Source organism: Chaetodon auriga, chromosome 18 (genome assembly GCF_051107435.1).
Source record: "Chaetodon auriga isolate fChaAug3 chromosome 18, fChaAug3.hap1, whole genome shotgun sequence".
Lineage (NCBI taxonomy): Eukaryota > Metazoa > Chordata > Actinopteri > Chaetodontiformes > Chaetodontidae > Chaetodon > Chaetodon auriga.
In genome coordinates, this window is record NC_135091.1 from 3,308,762 (window position 1) to 3,330,893 (window position 22,132).

Below are 22,132 nucleotides of genomic sequence, written 5' to 3' on the forward strand. Positions count from 1 at the left end.
AAAGAGACAGAGAGTGACGAGCATCAGGTAGCATGAAGGATAAGTGACGAAAAGACAGGAAGAGAGTGACAGCAGGGAGATTATGGGTCCAGACAGGCAGGGTTGTACCGTACTTAAACTCAGAACAGGGAAGAGTAACGTGAGTGTAATCTCAACACAGCGAGGGACGGAGGGAAAGAATGAGTGCAGAAAATGGGAGATGCCAATCATGGCGACCCAGCCGGGCGAGGTCAGCGGTTAACAGCCTGTGAGAGTCAAAGGGGGATTAGTCCGTCAACCTGGCAGCCAGACGTGCCATTAAACAAACCTGCAGAAACTTCTGTGGCCTCAGCCTAAACCCTGCTCTAAATTTCACCCAGCACTCTCCTGAATTCAGATTTTCGGCTCGTTTTCCACCTTAAAGCCCCAACTTCTATCTATCATTGCCAGACTAGTTGTAAATCTGAGGGATTGTGAGATAATTAACGATTTAGAAAAGTAGAAAAAAAACACATTTGCAGGCGGAAAATGCTGAGTCATGTCAATGCTAACTGCTGGCTAACCGCCAAGCTAGCTAATAAGAGACCCCATTTTCTGGCAAAATAAGAGCAAAGTCAGTAAATTCTGATTAGAGCAACTGATATTGTGAAATACAAAATATATACAACGAGTTAAAGCAGGGGAAAGCAGTCACAGGAAAATTTGTGTGCTAATGCTACTGCTACCGCTAATACTACCGCTACTACTGCTATTACTACTCTCAGTATTTTGGGATGTAGATATTTTCCAACAACATGTGTAATGATAATTGTTAAAAAGGCCAGACTGTAATTGCATTTAGGCTGGACATACATACTGTTGGGCATATTTGTGGTCACCTAAAATTAGGACCTCCTTTGCAAATGGGGCTTTCATCCTCAATTGTGCTGATGTTGCTGCTTGTTGAAGTTGCTGGTATTCCTTAGGTAGCCACCTCTACTTTTCAGAGTGTTTTTTGTTCGTGAAGCTAAATCTAAGTCACTTATTCAGTTGTTGTTTATGAGTATTTGGACTAGTGTTTAGTTTATTCTGTTAATCTGAAGCGTTATGTAGCTGTTAGCTTTATCGCTAGCATAGAATGGCATTGACATTCATAAGCTCACTAGCCAGCTAAAATGGCTAGTTAGCTAAGTGTCTCTGTTAGCATTAGTGATAACTAGTCATTCATATTATAACTTTACCTTGCCTTGAGTTAATTTGAGATATTTGTATATAGTCATACAAGTGCAAGCATTTCTGCACTGGCTGTAACAAATAATTGATAAATTATTTGCATCACAGTCTGTCCCATTGTGTCCTTGCTGGACATACTGTAGTGGTTGCCAGTCAGCGTCAAGGACAATTTGTACTGGAGAAGTCTACATGATGGCAGCAATGATCAGTGCGACACCTGCACTGTGCTGACATTTAAAATGAGTCACAGAATATTACAGGTGACAGAAAGTTTTCATTTTGACTTTCCTGCACCTTCCAAAAGTGCAGTTTTCCACATATGCACTAAAACACATGGGAGTCATACTCAGAGTTTTTTCCTCTCCAGAGAGTGTTTTCAAAAAGTTCATTTTCTGAGTGTCAAAAAATTCTCTCTCACTGTGTTCAGAGGGCAGAAACAGAGAGGAAGAGCTGGTTCAGTCGTGATGTATGTGCTAGTTTCAACCTGTAGATTGACACACTGCGCGTCATCTGAGATATTCAGAGTATCGCCTATTTTTTCCCCGTGTGACGCGCGCGGCTCTCAGCTAAAATAGACTGTGAAAATGATCTGTTGATAGTCATATCAGCATCATAGCAGCCTTTCACTACAGCTTTAATGCCTGTATCTGTAGAATACGCCACAGACATGAAAGAATATCAGGTGAAGGGCAGTTTCGTCTTCCGCTCTCTCTCTCTCTCTCTCTCTCTCTCTCTCTCTCTCTCTCTCTCTCTCTGAGTGAGGGCAAACAAAAATAACATCATCATCGTTATTGATGGCCGTCGTCTGGCGGACTCAGTGTAGAAAGATGGAGCTGGCAGTAGCAGCGTAGCAGTTCAGCGAGGAAGCCGTCACGCTCAGGTGGAGGTAGGCCTAAATGTCTGCATGAATGAGTGATGGCTCAGTGCAATGTAATGTAGTGCCGCAGAACAGAATCCAAATATTTTAACACAACCCTCAAGTATCTCTCAGCTAATGTCAGGACATTCCTCTGACGACCAAAAAGACTGTTTTAAAATCAGTTTTTTTTCCCATGTGGCCTCTGGAGCCAGGAAGCAGCTGCAGACCAGCAGGCGTCTTCGGAGAGCGCAGTTTCTACACAAAGCGGCGTCAGTAATTACACTGTGAGAGAGGGAAAAACATTCACGGTGCAGAGGCTCATAGGGAATACATATTAGACTACTTGTACGATTAGTGTTCTGACATTATGCTGCCCTGGCATTTAGACCTCTTGGTTTTTAAATGAGAGGGTCTCACCGCAGTATTAAAACCTCTGGCTGCGGCGCTGCAGCTCGGAGGAGCCGGCGGCATGAATTAAACATGGCAGGTAGTGGACAGAGGGCAGGGGTGAAGGTGAGGAGCTGTGGGAGTGTTGGTGGGTGCACTCTGTGGTTGTCGCTTTGCTGAGCTGCTGAAGCTCTTTTTCTTTTGTTTTTAAATGTTGTTATAGTTCCCAGAGCTTTAACTCTCTGTGACATGTAATCTTTGCTATGTGGGAATCATAGTCCGAGAAGTCTAAGGGAATGTCTTGAAAACAGGTGACAGAGTTTGACCACGTAACTCATCTCGAGGTGTAGTTATGTCATGATCTGCTTAAACAGATGGAGGGTTTGAGAGCTGAAAGGCTGGAAGTCGAACTTGCGCTTATTAAAGATTTTTTAATGAAACTGTGTCCGAGGTCCAGAGCGAAGTTTCTCACATTAAAATGCAGCGATGTAAGTGTTGACATGGACATGATCATTTTAAAGGTGCATGTGTGATTTTATGTGTTTTAGGAATCATTTTGAGCAGCACCCTTAAAAAAAATCAGCGCTCAGTTTAAACAGGAATATCATGCTCCTGACAATGAGCTCGAGTTCAGGGTGGGATGCCGAAGCCAGGAAGTGAATCAAATCCATTTTTGAAAGAAGATATATCTATAGATATTTAAAGTACAGGAACAACACACCAAACCAAAGAGAACAAAAAGTTGAGGCCAAACTAAAGACACGATTCAGCCATCAGATTTGTCTTTCAGGCACAAATGCAGCATGTTAATGGAAAATTTCCCACAATCATTCATTAGCTTGAAGGCGCTGAAGCTTATTCACATGGCTGAAGGTTAGTGGCAGGTAAACACAGCTGTTAAAGCCTTGTTTATGTATGCGCTTTAATTTAAACCGTGCCGTATGTGTATCTACAGCACATAGTAATTCTGATTGGAATTCACTCAGAGTGAAGGTGTAGCAGTAAATTGCAGATTGCAGCTCTGGGGGCTCTGCCCTTCGCGCAGTAGGTTGTCCCATCACAGCATAATGTGTTTGAAAAATACCACCGAGGCACCTGCAGGGATCAGGCGTCAGTATTCCCCGTGATGTTGCATGTGGCTTAAAAAAGTATGTGCAGAGGAGATAATTTGCGGACGAGAGAGGGGAGGGAGGTGGATTTTGGAAGTTGTTATTCGGAGCTTTGGGAGCCTCTGAGTGCCACTCGCGTGGAGTTATTTCCCGATGTGTCCTTGAGTGCACTGAAGTGAAATCCAAAGGTAAAGCCTGTGCAGAAACGTCACCCTCGCAGCAGATTAATGCGGTGCATTTTATGTGGCCCCTGCGATCGGGTCGCTCCTTTTGTCTACTGCTATTGAACCGTACACTCACACACAGTCAGAAGCAATTACGATACCTCCACAGCGCTCGCTGCCGGTTATGGTTTCTGTCACCGTTTTATGGCCGCTACCTCACACCCAATCTCTCTTTCTCTGTCTGTCAATAACACAATTATCTGCTTGGAAAGTCAGGCAAACCCTGTTCGTTTAAGCTGAATGTTGGTCTGCAGGTGAATAATTAGACTCACTTTGCTCTCAGAGGCAGATTTATGTCCACGCTTATTATTTTAGGCAATTAGCTCAATGTGTTTAACAGCAGAATACACATCAGTTCTTAAGTTAGCAACGTGAAGGACAACAGCAGCATGAGAGAGTGCTGAGGTCAGAGGTGCATCGCCTTTACTGGCTTTTAATGGCCTTTTTATGACCTAGTGATTGAGAGGGCAACATATCGAGCTGTAATACTTTTTGACCAAGCAGATTGTGTCTGCAGCTACAATAAAATGAGTTTTTAACAGATGTACTGTTGACCTTTTTTTTAATTGTCCCATCCGTAAAATTCAAATCAGATTGTTTTTTCAAGCTGTCCAAAACCCGAAGATTTTACAGGAAGGTGACCAAATAAAAAGCAGCAAATCATCACATTTGAAACGCTGGAACGAGTGAATGTTTGGCATTTTTGGCTGCTGGCATTTCAGTGTGCATGATAACACTGTCTTCACCTTTAGCAACACTGCTGTCTGTGTAAAACAATGATCTAAGCTCAGTGGTCCTCCAACAGTTCCAGCTTTCGACTGTTCCTCCCGTTCAGTATCTCTTGTGCTCCTAAAAGCTGCTAAATTGACCTTTAAGCTTAGATTATTTTGTTTTCATTTGCTTATACTTCAGCTGACACTCCAGCCCCGTTCAGCACTTCACCTTCGAGTGACACTTTAACTCCTCCGGGTGCTTTAACTTTAATTGACCCTTCAACTCAGTCAAGTGGTTCAACTTAAGCTGAGACACTTTTGGAGTAGTAACTGAAACTTTCTGTATCACCAGTGAACCGTGTGGAGTGGGAGCAAATCATTAACACTCTAAAGGTGCAGTAGGTGGTTCTGGAGAAAGATGGTAGTGGAGTCTCAGTACCGATGCTTTGGATTGGCCACTGGACCCGAAGCGTTGGCGTCTGATGTCCTGGGAATGAGATTCAGCAGTCAGCTGGCTCTGATTGGTTGTTTTCATTCAGGGGATGGAACCTGGAACCCGAGGATTTAAGGATTTAAACACCCTGAACACTCAGGACACGATACATAATTTTTGCCCTTTTGTCCCTGTGTGTCTTTGCCAGAGTGCCACTCAAAGTGGAGCAGGCTAACAACGCTCGGGACGCCCTGGCAAAGGCCGTGTACAGCCGCCTGTTCGACCACGTGGTGACCAGGGTCAACCAGTGCTTCCCCTTCGACTCCTCCGCCAACTTCATCGGCGTCCTGGACATCGCTGGCTTTGGTTAGTATCCGTCAAAACCTCTCATCGACAATAACATCTGAAAAAGTTTGAGATGTCCCGAGACGATCCTGAGTGTCTGTGTCCGGGCTGATCCGGATACATCTGAAAGGATTCATCGAATTCTGGTCACAACTGTCTCGTAGGACAATATGATGAAGTCATGACACTTTATATCCAAGGGGTCAAAGGTCAGCTTCACTGTGACATCATCATGTTGTGCAGAAACACTTTTCTGTTCAGCACCATAACTCTGGACCAGAAGGCAGGCTGTGACCATGTAATACATTTGGTCAGACACTGAGTTGGTGACATTGCACCGTGTGACGAAGCTCTCCATCAGTCCAGGAAAAATAGTCTCTAAGTGAAGACAGCATGTTTCTCACTGGACTTTACTCACTGGAATCGTACATGTCAATGTAGTGAGAGCTTCCATTTCACCAAAAAATACACTTATTACCTTTAATTAAATTCCTTCGAAGAGTTCAAATGGACTATCACACAGATTGGTTTTGCTTCCATTAGTTTGCAAGTGCAACAGATCTGAGTTTGTCTCACAGTCCTTATTACAAACACACACTGTTTTACATTTGTTCTCCTTTTGCACTGGCACACACTGTACTAACATCAAAACAACATCTATACAGTGTGTGATTTCCTCAAATAGTGTCTCCTGCCTGACGCTCTTTGATTGTGATGCAGCATCCTTGACTGTTTGCTTCTATTACTGTTTTTTTGCAGAGTACTTTGAACACAACAGCTTCGAGCAGTTCTGCATCAACTACTGTAACGAGAAACTGCAGCAGTTCTTCAATGAACGCATCCTGAAGGAGGTGAGAGCCGACGTTCTGCGGGTTTCACTCTGAAAATCTGCAAAAAATACTCCATCAGCCACCTCAGAGCCATTAGCCAGTGCGTACAGACAGCAGCAAATCAAAGCAAACGTCTTGGAATGACTCAGGACTTTGATTTATACCTTGATAGAGGTGCTTCTCTCTTGTAAGTGCTTATTTTCTAAGAGTAGGTGTCGTATTTTCAAATTACAGATGTCTCGTTCCTGAATTAAAGTAGGGATTTTCCAAAGCCCAGACACATCAGAACATAAAACCTGAACTTTGAGAGTTTCATTCGAAAACATGATTTTTCCCTTTTGAAAGATGCTTTATGATGATTACTGTCTATTTAAACAAAGGAGGAAAAACCTGGCTGATCACATCCTGATCACATCCCACCTCTTAGGTCGCAAACCGCGGTAGAAACATGATATAGAAAGTTTGATGCTGCTTTCAGTAAACTTTCTGACACCACGTCTGCGTCTTATTTCCGGGTGAATCTGCAGCACCCAAACAGCCATTAGCAACAGCTGGCATGAAAGCTAAAGCTGTGCAAACTACAATGTTCCAAAACACCACATTTCTGTTTGGAAAATAATGATGCTTGATATATAATTTTTTTTTGTAAGTCAAGGTCGTCATATAATGAACTAGAAGGCACTTGAGTTCTCAAACCTCCACCAACGCCGAGCAGTCGTTGACCTTGGAAAGCTGCAGCCTCCGTAATGGTTTATTGTGGTTTACTGGAGCAGTGTTTTAACAAAGTAAATTGTGACAGAAAAGCTCTCCAGCTGACAACGCAGAGGTCCCCGGTGTCGCTGCTGTGCAATGGTGTGATCGTCGCCCAATCGCAGAAACCAAAGTTTTGGATCAATAGCAAAATACAGTCATCTGATCTGTCTGCAGAACTGAAGCCGTATCTGTTTGGACTTTGTAGAAAGGCTCCTTTGAACCGCAGCATCATTAACACTCGCTCAGAAGAGGACAACTTAAAGCATATTTCCGATCGGTTTGACTTTAATTTTGTCACAAATGTTAGATATCCCAAATGTTAGATGTCTCATTTGACCTTAAAACTGCTCATTTGCATACGGAGACATTGGCACCCGAACATCTGTTAGCGGCATCCAGTATGAAAGCCTTAACCTTAAGATGTTCATTTTGCATGAAAGTGTAATAGCAGAAAGCCTGGTGGAAGTGCCATTTGTGAGGGAGCTGGAACGCCCTCCAGGCAGAACCACAGCGTCGTCCCCGTCCTCATTACACAAATGCCGTACACGCTGCGAATATCGTTATGGATTCTCATTAGAAATATCTCGTTTGCATTCCAGGAGCAAGAGCTGTACCAGAGGGAGGGGCTCGGAGTCAACGAGGTTCACTATGTCGACAATCAGGACTGCATAGGTATGAAGACGCCGCTCATCGCTCTGCGTTCATGACGGTGCATTCAGGGCATCTGATCACCTTTCATATCTGTGCCGCTGGGTTCAGGGTGTTTCTCTGTAAATCTGTTGAATATTTTTCCTCTGCATAAGTGATGTTTGATTTTTTTTTTTACCCACGCGTAGAACAGAATGTACACAAGAGGACTCACAAGACAAAAACTGGGCCTCCTTAACTGAACAGATTCCCATTCAGACACTGTAGTTTGGATACTTTAGATAACACTGGTGCTGTCAGCAGTGCAGCTTTCCTTTCAGATATCCAGATGGTGCTTGAAATGTCTCGAGGCTTTCAACTGACTGGGAAGACATTGCATTTGTACAAGGGACGTTTCTCCTTGGCTTGAGTCTAGTGAGCGGTGCCACGGCTGCCGTGTGCAGAAGAAAAGGAGAAACAGTGCCGTGCAGAAGGAAGGACTCTCCGAGTAACGAATGGGAGAGAATTAGAGCCCATCTCTACTCACTTCATGCTTTTTTGGGGAATTAGATAGCCGTCAAACTCAGAAACAGCTAGGTGTGAATATTCAGTACAGATTGGGGTTAATTTGCTTTAAACCACCTCCAGAGTGACCTGACTGATGGTTGAGGTGTATATTCAGCGTATATTCAGAGTATATGATAATACTTCGTGAACGAGGAGCTTTCCTGTCTTGACTTGGACGTACCTTTCTTGCTGTGGGGTTTGACTTGTGTCTTTCCTTTCCTGACTTTGGACTTGTTGATATCGACTTGCGACTTTCCTTCATTGGGGGACTTGAAGTTCTTAATTTGGGACGACTCACTGACTTTGTGTTAGCTCTGTTTCTGGTCACAGACCTGATCTGTCACTTCTTGTTTGGATGGTTTTGGATGTCTGCTGCTGCTGCTGCTGCTGCTGCTGCTGCTGCTGCTGCTGCTGCTGCTGCTGCTGCTGCTGCTGCTGCTGCTGCTGCTGCTGCTGCTGCTGCTGCTGCTGCTGCTGGTTGTGCTTTGTAGAGTCCATGTTGGTAATTTTCTTCTTCTACTGGTGCAAGCAGTCGTGTTTACGAGCCACGAGCGGCGGCACGCTGCTTCCTGTCGGCCTTAATGCGGTCCTGGCTCCAAGCCCTCGGTTTTGTGAGAGCTGCCTCTCCACAGTTTGACCCCGGAGCCTCTGCGCTGTTTCATGGGCAGATGAAACGAAGAGGCCAAGCGACGAAGCCCCAGAGCATGTGATCTTCTCTCCAGACTGAGATACGTCTTCATTATTCCAGGAAAAGGGAGGGAGATGGATGTGAGGTGATTAGATGTGAAGGAGGTTAATTATGTTTTCGCTGATGTCCAGCTCTGTGAAATAGCATCAGTGTTAGATGCTTAACTACAGCGGAGTCAGCTGGAGGGAGGCAGCGGCTGGCGGACAGTTTACCATGAGCTCGATCACTGCCTCCAAACTGTACATCACTAATGGGTTTGTTTATTTGTTTGTTTGTTTGGGTTCCTGTCGTGTGTCGGGGAAACAGGAGCTGCTCTGTCCACACAAAAACCAGAGAACATTAAGATCACACTCGATGGAGCAGAAAATTAGATTTGTGCGTAGAAATGAAAACAAACATCAGAAACTGATGGAAAATCTCATGAATGAAGGTTCACAAGACGTCCATCAAAGTCAAAGAGGGTTCATATGTTTCAAGAATTATTCATGCATTCATTTTGGCATTCATTCATTCATCATAGATGAGTATTGTTTAATAGAATGAATCATAATGATAGAATATTGTTCATCAGGTGTTCATTCATTCATTCTTTCATTCATTCTTCGTTCTCATTGATGAGCTTTATGTTCATTTTTTCACTCATTCATGTATTAAATAATTATTTTTTCACCTCTTCAAGCGCTATTTAAATTGCATTCACTCATTCATTTAACTAATTCATTATTATTGCAGCTTTCAGAATATTGGTCATTGAATTTGATTCATTCACTCAGTCATCCATTCAGTTTACTTTTAGCTGACATCACCTTGAATTCATTCATCCATGCACTCATGTATTCATTCAGTTTTCTTCATGGAAGTTGGTCACAGTCCTTGTGACTGGGAGCAGGTGGAGGGGGTAGATGGGGGGATGAAGGGATGAAGGGATGAAAGGATGTCTGCGGGGCTTTCAGCTGAAAGTCTGGCTGCCGGTCAGAGCTGAATCCGCGGCGCTCAGGGCTCCTCTGGCCTTGGTGAGCAGGATGGAGCGGGTTTGTGAGTGGGCGTCTGCATCAAACGGCCTCTCTCAGCTCGCCGTGTCCATTCACATCAGGAAATTTTACTGGAGCGAAGCGTCCTCTCAGCTTCCTTCTCATCAGCGCTGCTCTTTTATAGTGAGCTCGCAGTTTCCTCTCAGGCAGTCGTGAGGTCACTGTGGCACTGACCTCTCTACTACTGCTGCTGATACACACACAGGTACAAAGAGAAATCTATACATGCAGTCTATGTACAGGCAGCTCCCCTCCTACCAGACCTCCTCCGTATTGAGTAGTCCACGCCGGCCTCGAACTGGTCCCCAAGCCAAGTCTACATGGACTCAGCTGCTGCTCTAAAACTCTGTTTATTTATATAGTTTGAGCTTGTCCTCAACTTACCTGACACAGACTTCTACTGCTGATGTGAGTTATGACTCTTTCTGTGAGGAACAAAGGCAGTAGTGGTATCATGTTGTCATGGCGTCACAGGGAGGAAGTTGTAGTCTACAGCTGGGTCAATAAGGTGAGACTTTGACTTGGAAGACAGCTGTTTGAATCCTGATTCCCATCAAAACGCTATTGTCATTTTCCTCTGACAGCAATCTGTTCTCCACCAATTCCTGAAGGAAATATCTGTCTCTTAAGCTGCTAAACACTCCACGATGTTCACCAGCTGTGGGTTTTTGGTGCTCCAGCCAAAGCTGACAGCCAAACAATGAGCTCAGACTCACTGTGAAGCCGCCGTCTCTGCTCGAAGACGTTCAGGTGTTGCACTTGGTTGCTGACGTGAAAAGCGGTCATGAAAATAATAAAGGAAGGTCAAACCCTTCAGACCTTCTGACACCTCCACACACCTGGCTGATTGCTGCATGAAGTGGGTGTGAATTCTGAATAGACCACCAAACAAAGCCATTTTTGGCATTGGAAAGGTTTTTGGGGGGGGGGGGCTTCAGAAGCTGTTTAATCATCCAACAAGCACTTCTGCTGGAGTGTGCTGGCAGCTTTGGGGAGTTCTGCCTATTTGCAGCCATCAGTGGTTGAAATGCATCAGCAGGTATCAGCGTCCATCAGAGGTGTGTTCAGACTCATCTAACACACACACAGAACCAAATTCACATGGACTATGATGAAATGGGAATAAAGTGTTGAATTTTGGGAATTTTGGCTTTCACAGACTTTGAGGCCTTCCTTATACAGCTGTTAAAACTTCATTGCATCAGATTCAAAGTTGTAAACTTGTGTCATGTTTGATTCGACAAACTTTGGTCCAGAAGTAGTTGCAGTATAGTTGTAGTAGTAGTACTGCAGTTGTGATGATAGTAAGTGCTTCAGTGTCAGCAGTAATTCCTCGGCTCCTCTGAGCTCCATCAGCCAGCCGTCAGATGCTCATTATGTCCTTCAGTTGAGCTGCACTTTAACTGAAGCTTCCATTGATGCTGCTTGTTTTTCCTGCTCACAATAAGCTTCTCTAGACATTAAGGCTTTCCTTAATCTAGTGTCAAACATGCTGGACTTTGAAATGACTGAACCGCTTATGCACCTTCCAAGTGTTCTACACTGTACTGACATCATGATGCTAATCACAATTAGGGGGCGTTATGCCCACTCCCTCAACTTTCAGAGTCAGATCAGGTCAAGGACCGACCGCTATGATCCACGGCTCTTCCCATTTCATTGAACTGTAATTTAGATTTTTAATCATCCACATCACTCCTTCTTGATTTAATTGGTCCCATCAGCCAGTGGCCTCAGGCGGTCTGAAGCCGCTTCATCAACGGTGTAGCGTTTCTCATGCTTCTCATTCTTCTTCCCTTCCAGACCTGGTGGAGGCGAAGCTGGTCGGCATCCTGGACATCCTGGACGAAGAGAACCGACTACCTCAACCCAGCGACCAGCACTTTACCGACACTGTTCACAACAAACACAAGGACCACTTCCGCCTCACGGTGAGCGACTCTGAAGAAGAAGAATTAGAGATAGAGACTGGAAAGTAGCCAATCACGGCCCCTTGTTCCTCCATCCTGATGGTAACTGCCCGTATTTACTGTAGAGAGGATGTGATACATCGCTGAGGGTTGCCTGCCCTTTCTCCACCGCTCAGGACTCACAAATCAGCGACACATTAACAGTCTTATTGAGTTTGCTCTTGTTAAGTACAGACAATGAGAAATACCAAGCAGTAAAGAAAGTTAGGTTACTCCACGAGTGAACGAGAGGAACGATCCGTCTGTCCTCTCCAAACTGTCGAAGGGTGGGCAGAGGTCAGGCTCATCTAACAGGCTTTGAAAATGCAGATAAGCTAACTTTCATTTCCTGCAGGACTTTAAGGTGGAATCTTTTCTTACATGTTACTCAGTGTAGGAGTTGTTTTTGTAACCCGTAAACAAGGGTTTCAAAAGGTGGTTGAAGTCTCCTGCGTGATCAGTGACGTCTCATATTCGGGCCGATACAGTGAGTTTCAGTCTGGACTACTGTTGAGCCTCAGGGCGATGTGGTGTCGCTGACAGTTAAATTACTGAACGCTGACTCTTAATCTTCATTTCCAGCCGAGAATGACTGACAGGGCGGGGAATTAGCATGTCATTTCATATGGAAAATATGCAGGAACTCCGCTGAGAGTAAGTGTTTTATTGTGTGTGTGCGCACACACGTGATTAACTCTGTGTGTGTGTGTGTGTGTGTGTGTGTGTGTGTGTGTGTGTGTGTGTGTGTGTGTGTCCGTCCCTCAGGTACCCAGGAAGTCTAAGCTGGCCGTCCACAGGAACGTTAGGGATGATGAAGGATTTATTATCAGACACTTTGCAGGAGCCGTGTGCTACGAAACGGTGCGTTCACATAACACACTCCACTCTGCTTCCCCGAAGCCATCTTTAAAATACCGCCCCCTTAAATTATTTATTTCTTTTTCTTTGATCACTGGACTGCAGAAAACACTCCTAACTGGAGCTTTTTAACGTGATATTCAGATAAATACACCCAAGATAGCTGCAAGTTCATTTTAAATGCAGGGAAAAATGACATGGAAGCAGGACTGCTGCATTGTGTCGTTATTCTGGTGTTTGTTGCTCTCAGTGTTATTCTTCACCTGCGCAGTGAGCAGAGGTAGAAGGTGCAGGGTGAGTCATAAACAACAGCCAAGCAAAAAATGAAAAATTTTAGAGATGGTGCACTGAGGTTTAGCTGAAACAGAGGCCTTCAAGAGAGCAGCCAGGCAGTGTAGCACATCCCTGGAGTGTGAGAACGTGTTTGTGATTCTGTTTGGAAATGTCCCGTCTTAGACTAAGTTTGTGGAGAAGAACAACGACGCCCTGCACATGTCTCTGGAGTGTCTGGTCAGCGAGTCCAAGGACCGCTTCGTCCGGGAACTCTTTGAAAACTCCAACAACAGCAAAGACGTGAAGCAAAAGGCGGGAAAGCTCAGCTTCATCAGCGTCGGCAACAAGTTTAAGGTGAGAAGAAACCGGCGAGTAGAGAGTTTCAGGTGAAATGAAGTGAATGAGAAGTGTTCATCCCAGATTGATTTTCTGTCTGTTCACTCATTTTTCTGTGTAGATGTTTTTATGGGTGCAGCTTTTAAGAAGAAAAGTAAAGATTTATTGAATTAGCCCTCCAGTTTACTGGATGGTTTGTTCGGGATCAGTGCGCCTGTGTGGCATTAATACAGCTGCTTTAAGGCAATGAGGGCATTCAGAAAAAGACTTTGCATGAACTGTCTTGTCTGTTGACCCTCAGGTTGGCTGATGAAAGAGGTTAAAAACTTTTAACTAATACATAGAAATTAATCCATAATGGTAGACTAGAAAGTACCGTCCAGGTCTCACAGGGGCCTGTTCTGTGGAAAACATCATTTTGGCGTCCAGCATTTCTATTTTTAATCGTGCAAGAAAAATAAAACGCACCACCAAACTAAGCTACAGGACACAAAATCTGCATTCTGCAAAGTCACACCAGACCTGCTGGAGCCGCTCTTGCCAAAAACTGTACCGATGACACCGACTTATCAAGGTATCACAGTTAATGTGACAGTGATTTACGGAGGCTTAGAAACGCCTCACGCAGCACCTTTAATAAGCAGCTCTGGCTTTGGCTGCTTCACAGAATATTGATCTGATGGTCTTTGGTCCTGTTGGTCACAGTGAAGCTGTCAGCACTGAGCTTCACCTCAACCAAGGTCAAATAAGTACATCTTCAGGATGTGGAGGCTGAAATTTGAGAAGTTGAGATGATGTGCTGTTAGACTCTCAAATACTGATTTCAGGATCCGCGTCAACATTCATCCGGCTGTAATTCCATCTCACCTGAACTCAAAGACGTCACTGCTTTCACAGAAATTTCACCAGAGTGCCTTCAGAGAACAGAGAGAGCAGCGTCTTTGTTGTCAGCTGTAGTTGTGGAGGGAGGGTTTGTGCTCTCCTGCGCTGTGACTCATCCAGCATCTCACCTTGATATGAGCTCTAATGTGTCACCTAACCAAAGGCAAGGTGAGCCAAACACCACAGCGCTTGGCTCCACTCAGTCAAAAAAAAAAAAAGCACATAACCCGAGGGAATGATGGCGTACAGTACAGAGCGAGCAGCAGGGAAATGTTTTATGGGTTCACAGGAATGCTGGTGTGTTTGATGTAAAGGGATTTGATGCTTTCATGCGTTCGGAGATGTTATTGATATGCGCGATGCCTCGCAGATCCTCGCTGAGACTGTGCGGACGCTGTCAATCACCGACGCGTTAGATCAGAAGTTCTCCATTCATGAAAACACTGCATTGTGTGTTTTGAGCCAGGTTTTTTTCGGACCAGTTCTCTTGAAAATGTTGTTTTCGGCGTTTTCGTTTTTGCGGCAGTGACGCTTGTTGTTGAATTTAAAAGCAGTCGTTCTTTTAGTAAACATTCATGTATTGGAGCAGTTAGAATTAATCAATTTATTGGAAGTGTAACAGTTTTTCAACTTAGATCACCCACCATCTGTCAGACACCGATTGTCAGCAGCGTAGGTCAACCTGTGCTTGCACTGAGCCACGACTCTCCATTAGATCTCTGTCCAGCTGAGGGCCGCTGCTCTTCGCTCAGAGCAGCTGCACATATGTAGTTATGGTAACGGTTGGACAAAGTAAGTCTATTTTCTGCTGAAGCAAGCTGAGAAATATGAGAGTTTGTGCTGCTGTGTGAGGCTGAATGCTGCATGTTCCAGTCCAGTTTTACATGTGAGATATGTGCAGTGAACCCTGCAGGTTTAACGTCCCTCTGTGCCTGTAAGCTCGTGGAGAAAACTCGCAGAGCTGCTGTGATTCTTCTGAAGTTTCGCTGTCAGAATGAGCATTTTAATGAAATCCATTAAAGACGTTACGAGTCAAGGTCACGTTCAGCATCAGCTCTCAACCTGCCTGATCCTCGTCTCATTCAGCGAGTTACACTGGCCTTGCTGATCATTTAGGATTTGGGTTGCATTCACAAGTTCATTCACTAACAGATGGAAACTGTCACTAATCATGTCACACTGGAGGACATCCGGCAGTTATTTGAGAGGACTGAGCTCGTCTCAGGGTGGATTTGGACTTGATGCAGGATAGATTGAGTTCTTATTACCTGTGAGTTCTGTTACCTGTGGTGTTTTCCTGAAGCCTCCTCATCCGGTGGGATCTTCGCCTCCTCTGTCCCGGGTCCCCTCTCTCTCTATCCGAGCGATGATTAAGGTTCAGAGGTGTCGAGGAGGATCCAAATAGGCAGACAGGAGCAGAGCTTTGGGCGTGGAGGAGAGGGGGACGGTGAAAATGAGCGGTGATAAATCTGAGTCAGTCGAGGTGACGGGAGTAGCCGCCTCCTGGCTGCCGAGGGGAGGCGAATCGTGAGCCGTGGAGGGTCTGCAGCTTTTCATTATAACCAGACAGGGCAGCTTTGTCCCATTTCAGGGACACACAGCATCATAACAAGGGTGTCGCATTACAGCCATCCACCCAGACACGGCTGATAAGTCAACCCTCTTCAGCCTGATTGTGAAAGACAAAGCGGTGTTTCCTTTGCAGCCGAGCATCCCGAGAGTCACCGCGTGGTCCATTCAGCACACACCACCTGAATATATTTGTATTTATGAAATATTTGCAATCAGTTTATTCCCTGGAAATTGAGTCAGATGAACGGGACGGATGGGAAAGTCACTAGAGGATGTAATTCATTTCATATGAAAAAGACTTCACTTATACAGAATATTCAAATTCATACACGAGGCGGTTTCACACAAGAGTGCTTAACAGACATTCAAACCATAAAAGAGATTGGAAACAAGTCAGCCATTGACTCCTGTTTGTTCTTTATAGCAGCCGGGACAAATCTGCCATCACCACACGTAGGCTGGTACAGATACAAGGAAGTTCTGTTAATGATAGTACAGACTGAAAGATGTGGAACGCTCCAAAAACACCTGTTTGGAACATTCCACAGGTAAATCATGATCATGATCGGGTATGAAAGGGGCATCCTGGAAAGGCTCAGTCGATCACGAGCGAGGAAGGAGCGAGGTTCACCACTTTGTGAACACATGATTGGATGAAGGATGTTAACGCATGGACTCAGGGACATTTTGTAAAACTTGTCTGTAAACACAGTTCGATTGGAAATGAATGATTCTGGTTTTATTATCGTTTAACACAAACTTTTTTTAAATCTGCTGTTACCGATTTTTCAGTGGTTTGAGGGAAACTTCTTGATGGTAAACATGAATTTTTTTTGCCGTACTGTCGTTCGAGCATCAGCCAAAGGACCCAGATTTGAAGATATCGTCAGATGAGATTGGACAAATGTGGACGCTGTTGTTATGCTAATGGAGGCTAGCAGCCACCGCATGTCCTCTGTGCAATCTGTCACTTTTTAATCACTGTTTGTCTTTCCCGCACGCTCCTCTGTCGTCCCATTATTCACCCTGATTAGTGTACATTTGTCTACATTTACATATATTTACATTCACATAACGCAGATGCTCCTCATGGCCGCCGCCGCCGCCACTTGAAATGACTTGCTGGAATAATCTTGAATTATGCATCATCATCAACACTATAAGGCACCAATAATGAGAGGACGTTACAGGGTGAAGAATGTGGCGACAGCCCACTTCTGACGGAATATTGATGATTCATCAATAATAAAGCAGTTTGATGAAAGAACATTTCTTTTGTTCCAGTTTTTTTTAGTTTGAACATGACTCGGCCTCGATGTTTATGAATTATGATGGTGGAAACACTGTATGGAAGAAAATTAAAAGTGCACATCCTGGAAGATTTACAAAGACGGAACCTTATCTGAAGCCCCACCCAGCGACCTCCACGCTGGGTAAAACAAACGCCATGAATTAAAACTCTCTGGCCCTGCGAGTGCCTGCAGCTCAGCCGTTAAACAAAGATGTCGATGATGCAAATTTGGAAAAGTTTTGCTTATCGGAAACTCTCCTGCTGGTAGTCCGAGTGAGTCCCATGAAATATGAAGAATTAATCCGTCTTGACCCGTGACAGCCTGCAGAGTAAGAGGATTCCTGCTAATGCAGACCAGACTGAAAGGCTTTTCTTTACAAAAGCTTATCAAATTCTTTCCCCCCTCTTGTTCCTCACTGTCCACCTCAGCAGCATCTTCAGCTACAAACTGTGAAGCTCAACAGTCTCAGATTAATTGTTGCCTCTTGTTCCAGACAGTAATACAATAACCGCTGAAAGTCTGGCACTGCTGGTGCGAGAAGGACTGTCGGCCAAAGTGTTCGGCTTCTTTTACTGATTGCCAGTGAAGTTATGCATCATTACGGTGTAGGACTTTTTGACCTTGACTTAATCATGCGTGCGTTTGACTTCATATCTGAAATTAGATGGTATCTAGCAGAGATGAGCTTCACTGTGACTGTTCTGAGTCCCGTAAAGTCCTAAAGAGAAGCAGAAACCTAAACCTACCTGTGTCTATTTAAAATTCATATGATCCTGTGATTTTATTGATAATTCCCACAGAAGACAAACCGTAATAAAGCCTCAGTTTCTCAGCAGGTGCATCGATATTCTTTTATATCATTCACTGTGACAAATCTCTTCATTTCTTGGTCTGTTGTCACTGTTTCTGACTGGAGTGGAACACGAAACAGTGGAGGTGAGACTGTGTCTGTCTCACATTCAACGTCTGGTGAAGACAGCGTTTGCATGTTATGATGCAGTTTGAAGGTTAGCTGTCCTGGCTTACCCTTCAAATTGACCCTAGCCATGCTAACATATCCCTGTCTATGGGAAATGGGCAGTTAGCCTGTTTTGTTGTATACATTGGTTTACCTGCCAGCCGTCTTCTTCTTCACTACCTTTGTTGGTGTGAATCCATTGGCAGCGTGTGCTGAAGGTCAGACCTCCACAGGGTTCCTTCATGTTAGCCAAACACATGGAGAAAGTTTGAGAAATGAGGGAAAGGCCTCTTCATATTTGCTTTCCTTTGATCGCACAGATTGTTCAACACTCTTCTTCTTCTTCTTCTTTTTCCTGCAGATGCAGCTGAATATTCTTCTGGAGAAGCTCCGCAGCACGGTCAGTGTTTCTTCTTCTTCTTCTTGTGGTCCAGCTGCAGATCAGCTTCCTGTGATGCAGCTCTGTACATGTCAGGAGAGACAAACGCCTGCGGTTTCCATCTGCCCGAGAGGCGCAGAGCGTCACGTCCTGACTCAGGCTGTGATGGATGTCATGAATTTCTGATTGAGTCTGTGTTTCCTGCTGTTATTGCAATGACTCTGTTTCTCTGCACCTCTCCTCATGTCTCTCTCTCTTGTTTCTGTCTGTCTCTCTCTTCATTCATCCCTCCTTCACTCCTGCAGGGCTCCAGCTTCATCCGCTGCATTAAGCCAAACTTGAAGATGGTTAGCCACCAGTTTGAAGGAGCTCAGATTCTCTCCCAGCTGCAGTGCTCCGGTCAGTGGGATTTTCTGCAGACTGCTCCTCATTTACTTCTACACAAGTCTGTCTGAGCTGGTCTTTAGTAAAACACAAGTGTTCTGTCTTCACTGATTGCAAAGAAAATCTGTTAATTTTTATAAAATGACTAACACAAAGATAAAGAACCAAGGACAAACAGAGGGACACATGCAGTGAGTCACCTTCCACGACACTTACAACCAACAAAGACGACTTGTTTCTGAAATGCACCTGCAGGAAAAACACGTCTCACCGAAGTTCACCACATCAATCTCAAGCGAAAGTGTTTGCAAAAACTCTGGCGAGAACTTTGAGAGAGAAATACTCAAAGTTCAGCTTAGTCAAACTGGAGGTGAGCTTTCGTCTGTGTCACAGTCGTCACCAGCAGATTAAAGGACAGCGATGCAGCATCCAGCTGCCTTTCAGTCCTGTGAGTTACACTGTCAGTTCAGAGGTTACACATCGCATCAATGAAACTGAAAGTCCTGAGAACATGCTGTATGTTAGGAAAACAAACCCAGTCCAAAGGACGCTGTTAAGGCTGCTCAGACCGAGTCCAGTAACCTTTAGCTTTGATTCCCACAGATGTTTTCATGGATGCTGCCTTGAGCCTTGAGGACTAAGTACGTTGTTGTATTACGTCCATGTAATATAAGAAAAGTTTCAAGTGCCACCAGGGTTTCTGCAGAGCTTTAAAGTTCTTGAATTCAGTGTCCTGAAGGAAAAAAAAAGCCTTAGCAGGCATTGAAAGTGTGTCCCGCTGCAGTAGTAATGGTTTACAGTGTTTTTGTTGTTCTGCCGTTGGGACGCGCTGCACACAGTCCACTGCTGCAGGAGGCCGTTCAATCCTTTTCTGAGGGGTTTCATTCAGCACCATCAGCCCTGCAGCTACAGCAGCTCAGAGGCTCGTTGTGACATTTTTACCAAAGACGTAAATGACCTTAAATTTCCAGGCCACATAATTGAGAAAGAAATCCTGACCATATAATCGTGAAACGGGACTCCATGAGATATTAAGTAGGTTATAAAAGGTGTTGAATTTGACTTGTGAACCTGCTGGTGACTGATATTTCCTGCATCCTGTGCTGCAGAACTTGATTCCCGTCTTGAAATCTTTGTGACTTTGAGATCGTTCTCTTAAACTTTTCCTTTTCCCCCCAAACCAAAAAGCGCCTGCGATACTCCCCTCAGGTTTGGAAGAAAAGAATTTATGAGCCCGGGTTTAATATCCTCAGAGAGTCCGATTCTGCTTCCATCCACACAAACTCAGCGATGCCCTGTTCTGATACTGAACCCCGGCAAGCTCTTTATCAGTTTTATTGGACTGGGAATGGAGGCGTTGATAGTTTGGATGAGACGGGGGACGCCTCTGTGTACCAACACCACCCGGTTAGACCCAAAACAGATGTTCAGCAACCAAAAAGGCCTAAACCTGCAGTGTGGAAACCAATTATTGTAAAGCAGTAGAAGGTAGTCTCAAGTGTTTTTATTATTATTATTGTTAAAGATATTGAATAGTAAACTTTCGCTGCTATCCAAAAGGGATCCTCCTGTTTTTGAACAGGACTCTTCACCTGAACACTGAGTCTGTTTCTTAAAGTTTGTAGTTTCTTAAAGGAGGTTTAGACTGACTTTACTTTGAAAAGGCTTTAAACTGCACCTCCTGCCTGATTGATGATTAGGAGCTCATGTGAGTATTAAATTGGAAATCACCGCACACGAGGTCGTGTAGCCTAGGGGGGGATGGAAATCTGCTGAGTAGACATCAGCAGAGAAACTACCCACAATGCTGTATGATCTTTTCAGTCTTTAGTGGTCATTTATGTCCTCGCTGACTTTCCCTCTTGTGGTCAAGGTTCTCGTTGGTCCAAAAGCCTCAGCTGTTCTTTGTATTTTGTGCTAATATACGAGCATCTTAGCATGCTAATGTTCAGATTTGGCTCATTTAGCACAGCCTCGCAGAGCTGCACACTTGTCGTCTCGTTGTTTTTTTACTTGATTCTCTGTGGAAGAGCAGATAAGTACAGTTTAACACTGCAGACCTCCACCAGGATCAAATGGTAGTATAATAAATGGACTCTGCTGATGGTTTACTGATGAGGATTTAGTGTTATTAAGTAAGATCAACAACTGTTTAGTCACACTGACACAGATCTGTTCCCGGTCCTGGTCCACAGTTCTCAGCGCTGATGTTCATGAAAAGCAATGCAGGCCCAAACAATGATGATAAACTCCAGGATTCTGCCGCTTTTCAGTCTCACATAAAGCTCGAACACTTACTGCTGGATACTCTGGGAGCCTAAACAAACACAAAAACAACCCTGGACCCCTGAAAACGGGATGTGGATTTAATGGCATCCTGGATGCAGGACTGGATTCTGTCATCAGAGCAGCCTTCAGCTTTTTCTTTTGAGCAGGAAGTGTAGATAGGCTTAGCAGGCTTAAGTAAATCAGTGACATATTGAAGCTGTGTAATACCTTGTAAGTTAGAAGAAGGACTTAATAACCAGTGAGTGATTTCACAGGGAACCAGTGGAGGGAGTCTAACACTGGGATAAAATGTTGAGGAACTCAGGTTCACTTGGCTGGAATAAGCTGAATACTTCCAGCAGCGAAGCGTCGGATCCGGTTTAAGTGTCTAAGGGCTCCGAGGTGAACATGCACACTTTTGGAAATAACCTGGATGGAATTGTTGAAGAAGATCTCCTGAGCTTTTATGGTGTCCTTTGGGAAACTGTACAGCAATTACAACAAGAGGTCTGATATGAGATATGTGCAGCTTGGGGCACGCAAACAGGGTTTCAGTTCCAACTGAACACACAAGAGGAAAGTTATATTACCCTTACCTGCAGCCCATTGTGGAAGAGGTTTAAGGCTTCTCCAAAGAATCACAGTAGTCTTCAGCCTTTCTAGCGATGCGGCTGTGTGAGTCAGCTTGTGTGGCTCTTTTAGTCCAACACGCAGCTCACTTTCCACCAAAAAGTCATGAGGAAATAAGTCTTATTAGTGAATTTCTGTTTGTGTACGCAAAGAGGAACATGAAGCGAACCCAGGTTGGGTTGTTTTTGAAGTTACCCCGGTCTCTCCCTGACTGCTGATGTTTAGTTTGGTTGATGGATAAACAGTTTTCCAAATGAGAGACGCCTTCCAGGCTCAGGCCGTTCATTGGTTGTTTCCCAAGTTAAAGAACCGTAAAACTGAAAATACACACAAAATAAAGTACAATCAATTATTTCATGTTGCAGAAGCACATAGAATGGAACTACAACAGGAGTAGTACAGGTGTTAAAACTGTGTGGTAAATAGGTAATGCCAAGTCTGTTAGCTTGATGCTAACACATAATGGGAATTCTTATTATGCTTATGTGACGTTAAGTTTAATACTTAACCAGTAAAACACGTCCGTGCTCACGCAGAGTTTGTACTGCTGCAGCCTTGTTGCTCAGGTGTGACCGTTAGCTTATTGTGGCTAAT

At 44.4% G+C, this 22,132-nt stretch overlaps 1 protein-coding gene across 4 annotated transcripts in view; it reads left to right on the plus strand.

Annotated features, from left to right (window-relative positions):
* The window catches only part of LOC143335896 (unconventional myosin-VI), a 115,007-nt gene that overhangs the window by 55,036 nt on the left and 37,839 nt on the right, over positions 1 to 22,132 (plus strand). For all 4 annotated transcript variants that reach the window (XM_076755563.1, XM_076755566.1, XM_076755567.1 and 1 more), the window contains exons 13-20: positions 5,125 to 5,282; positions 6,021 to 6,112; positions 7,444 to 7,516; positions 11,561 to 11,688; positions 12,472 to 12,567; positions 13,021 to 13,191; positions 18,239 to 18,277; positions 18,562 to 18,655. In XM_076755563.1, the coding sequence (XP_076611678.1) occupies positions 5,125 to 5,282; positions 6,021 to 6,112; positions 7,444 to 7,516; positions 11,561 to 11,688; positions 12,472 to 12,567; positions 13,021 to 13,191; positions 18,239 to 18,277; positions 18,562 to 18,655 (851 nt within the window). The remainder of the gene's footprint in view (positions 1 to 5,124; positions 5,283 to 6,020; positions 6,113 to 7,443; positions 7,517 to 11,560; positions 11,689 to 12,471; positions 12,568 to 13,020; positions 13,192 to 18,238; positions 18,278 to 18,561; positions 18,656 to 22,132) is intronic.